General features: G+C 35.4%; 1 protein-coding gene across 2 annotated transcripts; it reads left to right on the forward strand.

Annotated features, from left to right (window-relative positions):
* Positions 1-1,084: 1,084 nt before the first annotated feature.
* Positions 1,085-18,520, forward strand: LOC138333410 (phosphatidylinositol 3-kinase catalytic subunit type 3-like). 2 transcript variants are annotated; one of them, XM_069281765.1, is made up of 23 exons: positions 1,085-1,278; positions 3,299-3,487; positions 3,625-3,768; positions 4,244-4,367; positions 6,731-6,913; positions 7,565-7,636; positions 7,926-8,030; positions 8,561-8,653; positions 9,036-9,221; positions 9,506-9,651; positions 10,323-10,431; positions 10,865-10,932; positions 11,201-11,306; positions 12,190-12,306; positions 12,833-12,970; positions 13,755-13,883; positions 14,746-14,815; positions 15,164-15,313; positions 15,625-15,699; positions 15,949-16,117; positions 16,504-16,594; positions 16,996-17,121; positions 17,459-18,520. In XM_069281765.1, the coding sequence occupies exons 1-23, from the start codon at positions 1,208-1,210 to the stop codon at positions 17,471-17,473; spliced, it is 2,676 nt and encodes an 891-aa protein (XP_069137866.1). In that variant the 5' UTR covers positions 1,085-1,207; the 3' UTR covers positions 17,474-18,520. The 2 variants fall into 2 exon arrangements, with proteins under 2 accessions (XP_069137866.1, XP_069137865.1); XM_069281764.1 differs by having other exon boundaries at positions 1,086-1,278; positions 17,511-18,408.
* The last annotated feature ends 283 nt before the right edge of the window (positions 18,521-18,803 follow it).

The raw sequence follows: 18,803 nt of genomic DNA on the forward strand, positions 1-18,803 counted from the left end.
ATTGGGTGACCTTAGCTAGAGTTTGGTGGCATTGTGTAGAGTTGGGTGGCATTGGGTAGAGTTGGGTGACATATGGGTACAGTTAGGTCACATAGGTGGGTAGAGTTTGCTTGGCATTGGCTAGAGTTGGGTGGCATTGGGTAGGGTTGGTTGACTTTAGGTAGGGTTGAATTGGGTGACATTGGATAGAGATAGGCATTATTTGCAGAGTTGGGTGACATCACGTAGAGTTGGGTGATAGTGGTAGAGTTGGGTGGCATTGGACAAGGTTAGGTGGCATTGGTTAGAGTAGGGTGGCATTGGGTAGGGTTAGGTGGCATTGGGGAGAGATGGTGAGATTGGGTAGGGTTAAATTGAGTTGCATTAAGTAGAGTGGAGTGACAGTGGTAGAGTTGAGTAACATTTGGTAGAGTTAGGTGGCATTAGGTAGGGTTGGGTGACATATGGGTAAAGTTGGGTGACAATGAATAGACAGGAGTGAGTATGGTAGAGTTGGGTGGCATTGAGTAGATTTGGAACTCATTGGGTATGTTGGCATTGGATAGAGTTGGTGAATTCATGTTGAGTAGGTTGAACATTTTATCAAAAAAACTAGAGTGATAAAGTTGAATGACATAAGGCCTAACAGCTATAAACATAACTGTAACTGACAATATTAGTTGTTAGGTTACCAGCATCAGTACCATCACAACATGCACATAAAATCAGAAGCCAATCATACAAAGAATACCTGATATGCTTCCAGCTGGTCTTCCGTAAATGTGGTTACCTTATTTCCCATTGTTACATTCAACTTCTACGCACATATGCGTAGAAATTGAGTGATCATCTCTTGTCTATTTTTGATATGTTGACAGTTCATGTGATAACATGTGACTTCCGGTTTTTCCACAGTTGACATTAAATTTATTAAAAACATTAAGAAAAGAAATATTATATGGTCATTATTAACATCTCAAATGAATAGATATGCGTTTAGATATAACAAAAATTCTTGACAACACTATTGTGAAGGAAAAAATGGAACAGAAATTTAACAAATACTCGGAACTAAATATTTGGGTATTTAACTTGTCCTGTACCGGAAATGAATTATCTCCCTTGAACTTAGGGAGGAGGACAGATGAAAATGAAAACAAACATCGGTTTAGGATGTGAATAGAGCGAACTTCTTGTTATCTCAGTTCATATTTTTTTAAACAGTAATATGTCGGTCATGGCTGATCGTTTCAACTATGTTTATAGTTGCGATCTGGACGTTAATGTGGAAATCAAAATGTAAGTTTCAGAAGTTAGAATCAGCTGATGATTCAGGCTTGTTTACATGTCATTTCGGACCTTATATCGTGAAACGGTTACACTATGCGCACTCCAGGTTTTATCTTCCATCATTCTTTCATGCATTCTATTACATATGGAATAAGGACATCTTGTTATCATTGATTGGATACCTAACATATTCTGATATTGCTTAAGTTGACGCTGGAATTTTTACATTTAGCATCGAAAAATTCTCAATCTTCTTCATTGAAGACCAGACCGTCGATGATGACGGTTGGTGGTCTGTGGGAATTGGCGCAGTGGCGTGTAAAAAGTTATATACAGGGCCTGAAAGTGAAGGGTGTTTTTTGTTAATTTTTGTGAAGCTTTAAGATGACAATGGGATAAAAGGTGTAGAATTTAGTTATTTGTGAAGGCTTTAAGGACTGTATATGATGAGTGCCTTGAAGACTTCAAGTGTTGTGTTTTGTACATGTACAGTACTGCTGCTACCAGTATAAGGTTCCATTGTGTTTGATTCATTTCATTTCAAAATATTTTTATTAAATCGTTAGATTTAAAGTGAACAGTCGGGCAAGGATGGCTGAAGTCGGTAAAAATGGTGTGAAAATAAAATCTCTCGTCAAAATCTGTCTGCGTACGAAGAAATTAATTTAAAGTATGGGAATTCTAAAACGTCCTCCCGGCTCACTATGTCCGTGGTTACATTTCCACACAGCCTCGCTTTCAATTCTTTCAACTTTTCTTTACTTTAATGGTAAGAACTGGGAAACTAAGCAGAACTTGACCGTTCGTATTAATATGTGAGAACTTTGGAAGGCATGAACGCATTTAGACTGGTTTTCTTTGGCTTTAATAGGGATTGGGCAGGCTATGCCTATAAGCCCTCTCCCTGTGGATACATACATGTACATCTCAAAATCATATATATAATATACGTTATTTTACAGACAATATTGAAATTAAATATATATTTAGGATACACTTGTAAGTAATACTATGATAACACTCCAATAATGAGCAGGTATAAAAAGCATGTTAAGTATATATATATACATGTATATATGCATACCAATGTTTTTGTTTATAGTTAAAATTTGGATACTGTATAGCCAGATAATGATAAGTTGAAATTTATAATGGATTCATATCAGTTCAATATATACAGTTCCTTGATTTAAATCAGTTGATATTGATTTGAATTTAGTTTAAATTTGGATCCCTCAATATCACTCCCACACAAGCCATTCCTAGTGACCGGGCAGTACTATTATTGTGTGTGATATATGTGGAAAAAGGACTCTAAGTCTCTTAGGAGTATTTGTACAAATTAAATAAATAAAATTTATTTGTCATTGGTAGCAGATATGTAAGGGTATGTGGGTGTGTGTGTCTAGTTCTGCAATCTGTTTTGATGAGGAGTGGTGTGTTGACTATATATGTATGATTTTGAAGAAAAGTGTAAGTCTTGACTGTAATCTGCGTGTGTGTAGGTGATGATAGTTGGAGTTCATATATCATGTCTGTAACTGAGCTTGTGTTGTGGTATCTATTTTGGATGTACAGTATTATGTTGCTCTGTACTGCTATTGAAATACAGATCATCAGTATACACTATACATGTTATGGATAAGGTAGTGTATATTACGGTGATCTGTATTTTAATCAGATTGACAATTTCTGTCTCCAAAAGCTTGACTTATTTTTTTTCATGCACTCCCTACAAACTAGGAATGTCTTGACATCATGCATTGAAATGGTCTTTTAATGTACAATAGCTTAAAGTAGTTTTTTTATTCAAAATCAAATCTATGGTTTAAATATCATGTTGCTTTTAGACAAGCAAATAAATTAATTAGCTACCAGTATATATACCCTATGTAAGTTCTTAGTAACTTTGGGCAGTTGTAACTTACATGTATAATAAATTAGTAATGGCTGTATGCCAGAGTCACATCCACATTTTTGAAGACATTACAGTAACTTGTACTTTAATCCAGGTTTTCTGTCATTTCAGTGGAACTCTGGAGGGCGAGAGGGAGCGACCAAGTTATACAGAGCTACTAGAAGACTCCATGCTGAAGTTTTCTGGTGCCTACACAGAGGGATGTGCTGATCTTTATGTAACATGTCAGGTTTTCTCAGACGGCCGACCACTGTCTCTCGCTGTCAGTACATCTTACAAGGCCTTCAGTACACGCTGGAAGTAAGTTATTTATGGTCTAGAAGTTGGAGAATTAGATGTCCTGGAAGAAGTTGAATTGGGACTCCTTGCATTTGTCTCATCTCAAAATGACAGAAAATTTTCTCAATCTTTGAATCTGTGCATGATTTTACTTACAGCTGGAACGAGTGGCTTGTATTACCTGTGAAATATAACGATCTGCCGAGAAATGCTGTGTTGGCCTTAACGATATGGGATATCTATGGTCCAGACAAAACCATTCCAGTAGGGGGGACAACTCTACCACTTTTTGGGAAAAGAGGGTAAGTATGTCAACATTTCAGATAGAATTTGCTGATGATTACTAATGAATAAAGTTGTTTTGTATCAGATTGTAGATTCAAATATTTATATAGACATTTGGGCAATGAGGGAATTATTAACTTGCTCACTGAATCCTAGCAACTGAGCCCATTTTCATTTTTATTCTGTAACTTTAAAGAATTCCTTAACTTTAAAGTTCTTCATAGGAAAGCATTATAGAAATCAAAGAAAGTTTTTTAACTGAAGATTTTATAATCTATAATGCTTTTGTATTGATAATTTTAAATTAAGAAATTCCTTAAACCATTAGGAATGTTGAAGAAACTGGTCCCAGGTAACAGATACTTGCTTTGAATACATTTAATTTTATTCTTAATTTCTAAAATTTTATTGAGACTCCATAGCAGATCCTTTTAATGAAACGCCTGACTTAGTTTGTTAATGGATTAAAAGCAGATCATCTTTTGCTTGTAGGACATTCCGCCAAGGCATGCATGATCTAAAGGTGTGGCCTAAAATTGAGGCAGATCCACAGTTCAACTCGAGCACACCAGGGAAAACCAAGGACAAGAATGACCAGATGAGTCGCCTAGCTAAGGTAAACTTATAGGTTTGGTTTGATGTCTGGTAAGATGTTACCCATGTTAGTTCAGCACCACCTCTCTTCTGTGGTATTCTGTACCCATTCTAGATGGAGACAGAAGCTTACAGACATTTTCTAGTTTATGCCCCTTTTACAGATACATTTATTTGTATCTAGTATTTTTAGGTCACCTGAGACGAAGTCTCAAGTGACCTATTCTAATCGCCTTTTGTCCGTCGTCGTCCGTCGTCCGTCGTGCGTCGTCCGTCGTGCGTCGTCCGTCGTGCGTCGTATGTCCGTAAACAATTTACATTTTCGACTTCTCTCTCCAAAACTGCTTGAAGCAATTTCAATGAAATTTTGCACAAACCTTCTAAGGCATAAGGCCAATCAAAATTGTGAATTATATGGTCCCCACCCCCAGGGGGCTGTGGGAGGGGCCAAAAGGGGTAAAATTGAGTAAAATTTCAAAAATCTTCTTCTCTACTCACAGATGTGGTAGAATCAAATACTCTTCATAGATAGAAAGGTCTTAAAGGTCCTTTACAAAACTTGTGAATTATATGACCCTGGGGTCTCTAGTTTCCCCCTGGGGAGGGGGTTAAGTTTACTATACTTTATATTGAGAAAACACTTTTTTGCGCATTATTTGGTCATTTGTAATAGGAAATGAGTCAAATGTTGTCAGAATTATCAGTATGAGATGGCCATTTAATCCTATTAACAAATTTTCTATGACTGACCCCCAGGGGCCTTAGGGGCGGGGTCAAAAGGGGTCAAATAGGCTAAAACTTCAAAAATATTCTTCTGAAATTCTTGAAATGGTAGAATCAAATACTTTTCATAAATAGAAAGGTCTTAAGGTCCTTTAAAAAAATTGTGAATTATATGACCCTGGGGTCTCACGTTTCCCCCTGGGGAGGGGGTCAAGTTTACTATAGTTTATATAGGGAAAACACATTTATGAGCATTTTTTTGCTCAATTTTCATTGGAAACAAGTCAAACTTGGTTAAAATTATTAGCCTGAGATAGCATTTTGATATCATATCCACATTGGTTCTGGCCGACCCCCCTGGGGGCAGAGGGGCGGGGCTAAAAAAAGGGTCAAATAGGCTAAAACTTCAAAAATCTTCTTCTGAAATTCTGGAAATGATAGAAACAAATACTTTTCACAAATAGAAAGGTCTTAAGGTCCTTTACAAAAATTGTGAATTATGTGACCCTGAGGTCTCACATTTCCCCTGGGGAGGGGGTCAAGTTTACTATAGTTTATATAGGGAAAACACATTTTATGAGCATTTGTTGCTCAATTTTCATTTGAAACGAGTCAAACTTGGTTAGAATTATTAGCCTGAGATAGCATTTTAATATCATATCCATATTGGTCCAGGCCGACCCCCTGGGGGCAGAGGGGCAGGGCCAAAAAAGGTCAAATAGGCTAAAACTTCAAAAATATTCTTTTAAAATTCTGGAAATGGTATAATCAAATACACTTTATAGATAAAAAGGTCTTAAAGTTTGTTTATAAAAATTGTAAATTATATGACCCTGGGATCTCCTGTTTCCCCTTGGGGAGGGGGTCAAGTTTACTGTAGTTTATATAGGAAAAACACATTAATGAGCATTTTTTGCTGAATTTTCATAGGAAAGAGTCAAAATTGGTCCTGGCCGACCCCCTGGGGGTAGAGGGGCGGGGGCTAAAAAAAGGGTCAAATAGGCTAAAAATCTTCTAAAATTCTGGATATAGTAAAAGTAGGAAAAACACATTTGTGAACATTATTTGCCCAATTTTCGTAGGAAATTAGTCAAACTTGATTAGAATTATTAGCCTAAGATATAGCATTTTAACATCCATATCTGTCCTCGATGACACCTGGGGGACCAGAGGGGCAGGACCAAACAGGGTCAAATTGATTAAAATTTCAAAAAATACCTCCAAGTTCACAGGTTTGATGGAAGCAAATACTCTTCATAGTCTAAAAAGGTCAAATTTATAAATCACTGACCAACTTCAAGGCCCAGCAATAGAGCATATAGTGTTTTTAATGTCTTTCGTTTGTTTTATTATTTGTTTCATTATATATTCTAACTCAGGTGACCGTTAAGGCCCATGGGCCTCTTGTTATTTACTAAAAGTCGCCAGGTGGTTCGAGGGAAAAATGAAAAGTGTAAATGGCAGAACAGTACACTCCAATTACACACCTATAGCTAGCTACCCAGGGATGGAGGACTAGAGAGTACAATGTCAGGTGCCTTGATCACTTGGCTAGCCCAGTCCATTAATGGCAATATTAGAAACCAATTCAGATTTAGTGTATAAGAGTAAATAAATTCCCTTATTAATGTATACCACTGCTTAAACTTTGACTTATTTCAGCTGAGTAAGAAACATCGAGACGGTCACATGCTGAAAGTTGATTGGCTGGATAGGCTTACATTTAGAGAAATAGAAATGGTGAATGAGAAACAGAAACGGGACTCAAACTTCATGTACCTGATGATAGAGTTCCCCTTCATACATTACGAGGAGATGGAGTACACTGTTGTCCACTTTGAAAAGGTATTTATTGGGCATCATATGAAATACCATGGTAAAACCTGATGAATCATCTTGTTGTAGATATAAGGATTTTCTAAAAATCTGAAAATGTTTGAACTCTGTGGTTGGGATGAATTGATAGCTGTGATTTAATACACTCTGATATTACTAGGTATAAGGCCAAAAAAAAATAATACGTCTGTTTAGGGTTACCCGAAATACCCTAATTTCTTTTATCCCCGACCCTATTTTTTCCCCACTTTTCTACGAAAAAACCCCAACAAAAACCTCCAGTTCCAGCCATTATTTTAGAGTGAAAGACACTAAAAAAAAAAAGAAAAATCTTCCCCACCTACAGACCCTAAACAGACATATTTTTTTTGGGCCTAAGTAATATAGTTTGGGTTGATTAGACAGACTTCAGAGTAACTTTATTAGAGGACATATATATACCTGATAATATGAAAATAGCTACGATACAATACACATACAAAGGTGTATCCTTCAATGCTATATAAAATATATCCTACGTCACTAATAAAGGAAATATTTTGTTATATTTGAAACTTTAGTGTAGTGCATGAACCTTTTTCTCTCAGACTGTGTAAAAGATGTGTGTCCTTAGTATGATTAATAATAACCGTTAATAGTGATTCTATGTGTACTTTATAGGATGGTGATGAGGTATTTAACTACAGAACTCATGCAGACATTGTTACCATACCAGATCCAGAAATACTGGCTGTAAGTCTATATCTGTTTGTATGTTACAATTTAGTGTGTGACTTATCTGTATGATGTATACATAGCTACACTAAAACAGAGACCAACAAAATCACTTTAGTATAAGCATAGCTATTCAGATGATCCCTCAATTCATGAATTGCATGTGACCAAACAAGCAAGTGATTTATTGAAGTTGTATAATATGTTTCCTGACAATGGTATTATATCAAAATAAAATATAGGTTATTTTAGATTTGAGGATTGAATAACAGTAACATATGCACAATTCAAAATCTTTTGTTACCAGGAAAATCTTGTAGAAAATAAACACCATAAACTGGCCAGAAGTTTACGGAGTGGGCCCACTGACAGAGATATGAAACCTGACGCTAAGACCAGAGATCAACTGAATGTTTGTATCTAATATCCATATGCTTTATATATATGTACATGTGTTGGTTTTGTCAGGGAGTGTTGGTGTAACATTGGGTCATAACATTCTAGTGCTAGCACTCCACTATTGAGTTGCAAGTTTAAAACCCTTGTAGGGTTATTTACAGGCACTAAGCATAAGTTGATGTTTTAAGGGTACTCTGGTTTTCATCTACCTAACAAAAACTGGCACATCCTTAAAAGACCTTGGTGTTATATAGAATGTAATTACAATAGATATAAAACCAATATAACTGTGTACACACTATCATCTAGTCAAAATCAATGGTCAATTTCCATTCAAATTGTCAAAAATGTAATTTATATTACTCTGATAAAAGTAGCTTTTTCCCTTCTGAGTTTGTTATAAACCTGTTTAATAAATCACCCTGTATTATGTGTACTCTGTGTTCCTAGGCTATCTGTACCTATCCTTGTATCATGTTTATTTTTGTATTTCCAGGCTATCTGTACCTATCCTTGTATCATGTTTTTTTTTTGTATTTCCAGGCTATCTGTACCTATCCTCCTTTCAAACCTTTGACCTCAGAAGAACAGGATCTCATTTGGAAGTTTCGGTTCTACCTCTGTAATCAGAAAAAGGTGAGAAATATTCCACAATGTGTAAAATTGAATTAAGTTAATTATACAAAATGTGCTATAAAATTCATTTTAATGATATATGATTATCTCCTATGATATAACTCACTCCTTTTTGCTTTCCACTACTCCTACATGTGTATGAGGCCTTATTCCACCCCGATTATATGGGATGGATATGCATGTTAAAAAGTATCTCGTTGTGTTTAACCTCTTACATTGTTTGAGTAACTATACACATACTGTAGATCCAAAATGTCTGAGGGGTGTCAACTAGATTACTTCATAATTATGTAACTCTCCTTTATGCTCTTTAGTATTTACCATGTATTTTTTCATCAACTTTAGTTATATTTTACCGGTTATATCTATCCACATGGCACAGGCCCTGACAAAGTTCCTGAAGTGTGTGAACTGGAAGCTGCACCTTGAGGTGCGCCAGGCCCTGGAGCTGCTGAGTCGCTGGAGTCCTATTGATGCTGAGGACGCCCTGGAATTATTGTCTCCTGTCTACCAGCACCCTACAGTGAGGAAGTACGCTGTGTCACGACTGAGGCAGGCCGATGATGAGGTATTCCAGAATTTAAATATAGTATTGATTAGGTTAAATGTACAGTCAGGCATACTGTTGTGTCTTTGCTGTCAGTACTTAGACTGGTAGTGTAAGCACAAGCAAATTTGTATATGGTATAAGTCATTGAAGTCTTGTTTTCCCGAAAGAATGCATTTCATGAGCATTTTTTTACGATGAGAAATAATTTTGTGTAAATCATATTAAACCGTTTCTCCCACTATAAACATTAATGTGGTGTTAAGTTTTTGTGATTTACCAGGTCTGATTCCTTTTGTTTTTAGGACCTACTGTTGTACTTCCTCCAGCTTGTTCAGGCTTTGAAATATGAGAACTTTGAAGAGATAAAGAATGGTCAGGATAACTTAAGTACACGACGTGATTCCATCAGTACAGCCGATACAGGCACCACCTACCCAGATAAGGACAGGTATACTACATCACTTTAGTTATCTAGTTTTTATGTAATAATACAGGTACCATATGTTGTTATGCATCTATTGTGTATTTATTACAATGGATTGTTGTATTTTAATATTGTATCCCCACCTTCACCCTAACAGAGTATGTTAATTTAGGTTTTTCAGTCAGTCTATTAATTATTTGTCTGTACAGAATTTGCAACAGTTGTCGACCAATTATCTTCAATGTTTCCAGTTTTTGAGTTTGATTACCATGGTTTTGGAGGACATTATTTGCTGGAGTTATGGCCCCTTTTGCTATAACTAAAACAATTGTAAAGCAATTTCTTCAAACTTGTTACAAGGTTATATGCCTTCAATACCTATTGAAGTTTGAATAGTACATTCAACCGACAATATTGGTTGGAGTTAAGGCCCCTAAAACAACTAAAATTATAATTTTCTATTGTTTTCCATGCATACTATTTTCCTTAAACTTAAAAACAAGATTAAACACCAAAAAGGATCAGCAAATAGTTTGTTACCACCTTAAACTGACATTATCTAAAGGGAAATATCGTTTACTAATTCAGCTGATAGGTTAAACTTCAGTCATTTCAAGATGAATGTCTGTAAAACACTACAACAATCAGAATAATTGCAAATAGAGAAGGTTTTTGTTTCTGTACTGTTTCCTTAGGTCTACGAGTATGTTGTCGCGAGCGTCTTCTCATGACTCTATACTTGATGCACTTGGAGGGATTTCGCCCAAGTCTGAGGAAAGTCCTGAATCTAAGTTAGAAAAGGAGGTGAGTTCACACAACATTAAAGTACTTTAAATAATTCAATTGAAAGAAGAAATTGTATCAGCCTTAATTCACAATTTGTTTAATCTATTAAGGCAAAAGAAAACCTAATGCTTATGTTATAGATTCTTGAAAAGTCCTCTGTCTAATTAACAGGCAATTGTAAATTCTTAAATATGTCATAATAATTGATTAAAGTTAAATTATGATTTGGGGAAGGTGATATTTACCTCCTCTATATTCCTTTTAGGTTGGTCAGAGTGATAGCGTCTCATATTCTACCTACCCATGGGCAGTAGCTCTAGGTCTGTAGTTTTGTCACCTGCCAATTCTCAGTGGCAGAGCGGTGTTTTGGAATGCAATCGCTAAAACTTGTTTTATCATTTGATAGCTATAAAGCTGTTGATAGGTTGAAAAAAATACTTATCTGTTTCAGATGGACCTTGCTACATTTCTGATATCTCGGGCGTGTAACAATTCTAACCTAGCCAACTTCTTCTACTGGTAAGATCTTGCTAAAGTTTATAGATTCAGTGGTTGGTTTAGTATAGTCATGTTTCATATCAAATCATATGAAACAAGATGTTATGAAAGTCAAAGATCACTTAAGTCAAGTTTCACTGTAGTAGTGTTTTCCAAGTTTATCATAATATTTATTTTGTATGTATATCTCTCTGTATTTCCTCTTTTAATTCACGATCAGTAAAATCAAATCTCGTTGTACTGATCTACTTAATATTTACTTTGAATTCATATTCTCTTTTATACACAGGTTTCTTTCTGTGGAGAGTATAGACTCGGACAGTTCAGCTAAAAACCAAAAGGTCACAGAGATGTATCATGTTGTAATGAAGCGTTTCAGTCAGGCTCTCTTCAAGGTAAGATTCAGGTCAAAAGTTGTAACTCTACATATAATATATTACCCTTATAGCCACCTATCTCTTGGTTGTGAATTTAGAAATTTCAAATTAGGGCAGTTTTAAGATAATGACTGCAGGTCAATGTTTTTTCTTTTGGCTCTATGGCCTTCCAGGCACTTGTGTCTGCTTACAGGATGTAAAACAAAATCCAAGTACCATGCATGAGTATTCAAAGATTTACTTCTGACAAATAAACTTATCAATGATAGTGAAAATTGACACAGACGACCAGGCTCTCATTTAAAGTTATATGTGCTGTATTTTTCATACTAAGGAGAATCAGGATGAGCATTTTATATGTTAGTCATCACCAAAATTTATCAACATTTTGTGGATTACAGTACGTTCAATGCATAGGATTTAATTTTACAAGTACATGTACAAATAAGAGCTGAAAATGATTTTTGGCAGTACTGCCAAAAGTCATATTTACATCTATAGTGAAGTGACATGAGTACATACGGTCAGACCATGAAGCTACGCTGTGATCTACAATTACATTGAACATTTTGCTGTGTTATTAGAAATGTAAAGTGATTCCTACCGGTATGTTTCCATCTAAACATTTATAAGGAATAAAAACAACTATTTTTACAGTACATAAGTTATACCTAATGTTTATAAGGCATCTGGAGCCATTTGAATGAGTTTCATAGCTTAATTCATCAAACTTTATGGTTTTCAATAGATAATGAAGAAAAAATAGCATGTCAAAATTTTCGTCCAGTTACGGCACATACAACTGTAAGTATTAATGTTATAATAGAAAATACATTTGTAGATGTAACAGGGAAATCTAGACTCTCTATTGTTTCATTAATAAATCAAGCTGATGTTACAGGGGGGGCCAGACTCTCGGTTGAGAAGGGCAACCATCTCCAGGCAACAGATGTTTATAGATAAACTGGTGGATCTGGTCAAGATGGTCAGCAGGGAAAGTGGAAACAGGAAGAAAAAGGTCAGTAATCTGTAATGAATTTATCACCACACATATACAGTAATTACTACACTGTTGACCACTTAAATGTTTGACTAGGGAAAGTGGTAACAGGAAGAAAAGGTCAGTAATCTGTAATGAATTTATCACCACACATATACAGTAATTACTACACTACTCACCACTGAAATGTTTGACTAGGAAATGTGGTAACTGGAAGAAAACAGTCAGCACATATGTACAGTACTCGTAATCAGTTTGGAATTGATTACTACACTACTCACCACTGAAATGTTTGACTAGGGACGTCAAGGGATCACAGATAAAGCACTGTTGTATACCTAAGTCTTTGTGACCTACATTTTGTGTTCCGATTTATAAAAAGATATATTGAATAGGTATTGATGTTACATTTTGCTACAGATACTTTAGTTTGTTTTATAGAGGAAAAAAAATCGGAATAGTATCAGCGGTTATGAAGTTTTTAGGTTTTCATATTTTTTAACCGTTTTTGAGTGACATATTAAATGTACTTGTTGTTTTTTAGATTGAGAGATTACAAGCCTTACTCCAGGACCCTGAAGTCTGTAAGATTAATTTCTCAGACTTTGAACCCCTTCCCCTGCCGCTGGATCCAGATGTGAAAGTTTACGGAATTGTACCCGAAAAAGCTGTACTATTTAAAGTAAGTCAAGTGTATACATGTATATCGAACAAGTACCTTAATTGGTTTACACAATGCATTTATTTGATATATCCCACATTTTCTTGTTATAAACTGTTTTCTTCTTCTTTGCCAAGCCCATAATTAGTTTTCAGCTTATTTAGTTGTGGAACAGTCTACCCAAAGATGTTGTTTCAGTACCCATCATAAACTGCTTTAAAGTGAATAGTCGGGCAAAGAAAACCAGTCTAAATGCGTTCATTGGCCTTCCAAAAGTTCTCACATATTAATAGGACGGTCAAGTTCTGCTTGGTTTCCCAGTTCTGACCATTAAAGTAAAGAAAAGTTGAAAGCATTGAAAGCGAGGCTACGTGGAAATGTAACCACAGACATAGTGAGCCGGGAGGACGTTTTAGAATTCCCATACTTTAAATTAATTTCTTCGTACGCAGACAGATTTTGACGAGAGATTTTATTTTTCTATTTCATAAGAAATAATTCTGGATACATTCACACCATTTTTACCAACTTTAGCCATCCTTGCCCGACTGTTCACTTTAAGAATAGACTGGATAATAATTGGAAAAATCAGGACATAATATTTGAATGTAAGGCTTCCATAACTGGAATATGAACTTAACCATTTTAACTATATAATTTCACGAGTCTAATGAAGAGGAATTATATAGTTACTGTACTAGAAATTTTGTATATCGTTATTCTATTGTATAGATATATTCGATAACAGATGAATTGCTAAGCTCTTAATTTTCTTGCCCCCTCAATTTCCAACTCTTTGTTTCAGAGTGCCCTGATGCCCTGTAGACTGACCTTTAAGATTATAGATGGACCAGACTACGTAGCGTTATTTAAACATGGTGACGACCTTCGACAGGACCAGTTGATTTTACAAATGATCTCACTGATGGACAAGGTAAGATGAACATTTTAATAGCTTTATTTCATGTTTCAATTTAGTCATTCTCTTGTTATGATAGAATTCTAAGGCAATCCTGTTTGTTCAATTGCCTCTGTCCAGTTGGCATTCATATTGGCTATGAATGCCAACTGAAAGACATTCAATGCTTAAGTAAATTTAATGAAATTTAAACATCGAAGAAACATTTGAGTTTTTAGTTCACCTGGCCAAAAGGGCCGGTGAGCTTATGTCATGGCGCGGCGTCCGTCCGTCAACGTTTCCTTTAAATCGCTACTTGTCATAGAGTTCTGCATGGATTGTAACCAAATATGGCCACAAACATCCTTGGGGGAAGGGGAACAGAACTTGTATAAATTTTGGCTCTGACCCCCTGGGGGCAGGAGGGGCGGGGCCCAATAGGGGAAATAGAGGTAAATCCTATAAATCGCTACTTATCCTAGAGTTCTGCATGGATTGTAACAAAATTTGGTCATAAACATTCTTGGGGGAAGGGGAACAGAACTTTTAAATTTTGGCTCTGACCCCCCCCCGAGGGAGGAGGGGTGGGGCCAAATAGGGGAAATAGAGGTTAATCCTATAAATCGCTACTTGTCCTACAGTTCTGCATGGATTGTAACCAAATTTGGCAACAAACATCCTTGATGAAAGGGGAACAGAACTTTTAAATTTTGGCTCTGACCCCCACGAGGGACGAGGGGTGGGGCCCAATAGGGGAATTAGAGGTCAATATTCAAATTCCTTCAGAAAAGAAACAATGAACCTGTATTCACGACAGTACTTGGCATTACAAACCAGGTGAGCGATACAGGCCCTCTGGGCCTCTTGTTCAAAATTAATCAACTGATTTTTTCTTCAGTTACTAAGAAGAGAAAATTTGGATCTGAAGTTATTACCTTATAAGGTATTGGCTACCAGTAGTAAGCATGGTAAGTTATCTTTGGCTAGTTTGATTATTACAATTTCACAGCTTTGATTGTTGGGAACGTACACAGGCAATATTTCTTCATGTAAATTTCACGTGAAGGCCCTTTCACGTGAGATATTGATGGTCAAATGGTCAAGGTATTTGATAATTCCTCTTTATACTAGCCTTCCAATCTTGGTCATTTGTACAAAGCCACCGAATGTTTTGTTTAAATAGAAACACTGTGGAAATCTGACATATTTAAATGGTATAAAATGCATTAAAAAAGTTTTCAACATGTTGCATGACATGCTGATAATCTACATTATAGGAGGCATATTTATAAAATATGTTCTGCTAATCTCCACAGGGTTTGTTCAATATATCGATTCCATTAATGTTGCTGATGTTTTGGACAAAGATGGAAGTATTCAGAATTTCTTTCGTAAGCATGCACCAGCAGAGGGCGCTCCTTTTGGTATATCTCCGGAGGTCATGGATAACTACATCAAAAGCTGTGGTGAGTAAATAACATCATTTTGATATTAAATAAATTAATAAATTCTCAATTAATAATTCATATGCATTGCACTTCTTTCATGAATATTTATATGCTTTCATTTGCTTTACCAACTATGATAGTATGTAGATATTATGTGAAAAAGTGTATTAAAATTACTTTAAATCAATTTAACTGGAATAAACAGAAAAGTTTTTTATATCCTGTCGCCATGTTAAGACATTAAAGTGAATTTGTTTCTAAAACAAGTGTAGGATTTATTAGATTTACTCTGGAAACAACTTAAGGCTGTATGGTATATTTGTTTCCAGCTGGATACTCTGTTATAACATACGTGTTGGGCGTGGGAGACCGTCACCTTGACAACTTGTTACTAACTAAGACAGGTGAGTACCTGTCCTGATAGTCATGTGACTATCAACTGGTAGTTGTGAATAACTAAAGGTTGTTGGTTATTTTTCGTTAATGGCAAATGAAATACATGTACTCATAAAAAAACTCTAGAAAGAATCTTCAATTAGACATAAGATTATGTTGGTATTAAGTAACATCATGATGGTTATCTTCCATGAAATGATTGTCTGAATCATAGCCATGTTGATTTTGGTGGTATGTTGGTAAATTTTCACCCACAGGGAAGCTGTTCCACATAGATTTTGGGTACATCTTAGGTCGTGACCCTAAACCCATGCCATCTCCAATGAGGCTGAGTAAAGAAATGGTAGAAGCTATGGGAGGGACGTCCTCTGAACATTTCCACGAATTCAAGAAACTCTGTTACACATCATTCCTGGCTATCAGAAGGTATGACTGCTTAGTCCAAGTGTATATCACATTAATGTTCCTTACTGTATGTCTTGGAGATGTACATTACTGTCTTGGAGATATACCTTACTATCTTGGAGATGCTAGAACCAGGGGAAAACTATTAGTTTAAATATCTGAAGTAAATTTACAAGGTTCAGATATTTATATTTTGAGAAAAACAGAAATGTTCTTCTGACATGTTTAAATGTGAAAAATGGATGTTAATATGGTACTGACAGAATTGTGCTAAACCTATTAATACATTTCCTTAGCAAGTGTAAACTCCTTGTTGAATATGTATGTATAGATGTTGTTAAAGTCATTAAGTTTATGTATAACAATTCATAAGCTCTAATAAAAACAAATCTTCTGTTTGTTTTCAGATCAGCCAATTTAATTTTAAATTTATTTTCTCTGATGGTGGATGCCAACATACCAGACATAGCCTTGGAGCCAGACAAAACAGTTAAAAAGGTTGGTAATTTATATCACTGGTTTTCATAGAGAGAGAGTAGAGGTATGGGGCATTAGAGGTGTCGGATCAACTTTCTTGTTTTATTTGAAAAGAATCTGAATTTATCTTTGACGTTTTCTGTCAATATCATGCTTTAAATAAGATGCATCAGATTTGATATTATTATCAGCAATTTATATCATAATAGTAACTTGGATTCAAAAAGCATTTAGAAATGAAAATTGTTAAGATGCTTTGGGTGCAAATACCAACAATTACCGCTATCATTGCATGTGAGAAGAATAAAATGTTTTAAAATGGTTTTTATTTTAGGTACAAGATACATATGTGTTGTATCTAACAAATGGAGCTGTGAATAATGTGGTAATTTAATCTATACTTGTTGTTTTTAACATTTTAGGTACAAGATAAGTTTGTGTTACACCTAACTGATGAGGAAGCCGTACATTACATGCAGAATGTGATAGATGTCAGTGTGTCGGCCATGATGGCTGTCATCGTAGAACAACTACACAAAATGGCTCAGGTAGGTACACTTGTTATATGTTGATTATCCAAGAGTAATTGGAGCCATACTTATAATCAAAAACTTAATAGATATCCCATTCATCTGTCAAAGAATGTCAACAATTACTAGTATGAAATTGAATGTTACAAGCTAGCTAAATAGTTTCTTTGTTGGAGATACAATTAATTAAACTGATAGAAAAAAATGCCTTTTTTTATATTTCATTGCTATTTTGTAGGGATTTTTTTATGTGGAAATTCATTCTTGATTTTGATATTGATGTAGAAGATACACTGTATAAGCTGTGATCAGTCAACATGAAGATTTTGACAATATAAATATTTCTTTTCTTCAGTACTGGAGGAAGTAGATAAAGATTTCATAATATAAATGTTTCTTTTCTTCAGTACTGGAGGAAGTAGATCCATGTTTATGGAGCTTAGATACGACACATCCACATGGACCTCCACATCAGGAGACTGATCAGACTGGCCTGGAATCACAATTTCCTTACTTACAAAGCTCAGATACCCTAGCAATGTGATTGACTGGTAGAATTCATAAGCGAGAAAGTTTTGTTCCATACCGATGAAAGCATGTTAGGGATCGTGCTGTACATGGAATCTACCGAAATCCATTTGTCAGGCAGGTGACAACATGTCTTCTCACGTCACATCAGGAAGCCATGATAATTCAAGTTCAGTTTTTGGTACACATATATAACTAATACTGAAAAGTTTCCATAAACATAGCAACTTCAGGAGTGCAAACTCTGAAACACATGCCTGTTATCAAATGGAGACTGGAGTTTTCTCCCCTTTAATGTGCAATATTTATAACAGCTGTCAAACAGGTCTGTTACATATACTGTGTACCTCCATCATAAATCAGGTGCCAGTTGTGATTTTACTGGACTGAGATGGAGGAACGTGTCATCATCAATTGATGTATTTCTGTTGGCAGGATAAGGAGACAATTAATTTAGTGCATACTTCAAAAGCATCAATAGTGCTGTTGTTTTCTTGTTCATTTAATAGTTAATGATGATACAAGGCTTATATGAATTTGTTTTCTTTCTGCAAGCCTTGATACCATCATATTGTATGGTTGTCTGCTGTGCATGAGAGACTGAGCATTGCTGGTTGTCTGTGTCGTAGTCCAGTAATATAACAATCATGTATGTGAAATATCTGGTGTATGAGAGCATTCCATTTTATCCACTATTTGTAATGCAATGAAATGAAACTATTTCTATTGCGACTAAATAAAACGTGATACCAAATTTAACTCTACTTCTGCTTTCTTTATCATTTTAATTCTGATAACTGATGTTATCATTCCTTTCCCAAGTGTAATTAGGTAATATACAGTATATGCCACATGACCTTTACAGTACGTAATAGTTGCTATGTATTGGCTGCAGGTCTGTTTTAGTCACAGAACTTTGAATTTCCTTATTTCAGTAGATCATCATACTGTCAAGCACATCATTTTAGACATCTATTAAAAGAATTTTCCAAAATAAAACTGTTTTTTCAATTCCTGAAGTTTTCAAGAGTCAGACACTTATTCTTAATAGCCATAGCATGCCAAGTTTAGTATACGATTACTTCACAATAATCACATGAAGTTTTATCAAAATAATGGGAATATATTGGTAATTCAGCATGGTAGCAGTTATCCTTGATCCATCACTGTTG

Source organism: Argopecten irradians, chromosome 10 (assembly GCF_041381155.1).
Source record: "Argopecten irradians isolate NY chromosome 10, Ai_NY, whole genome shotgun sequence".
Taxonomy (NCBI): Eukaryota; Metazoa; Mollusca; class Bivalvia; order Pectinida; family Pectinidae; genus Argopecten; species Argopecten irradians.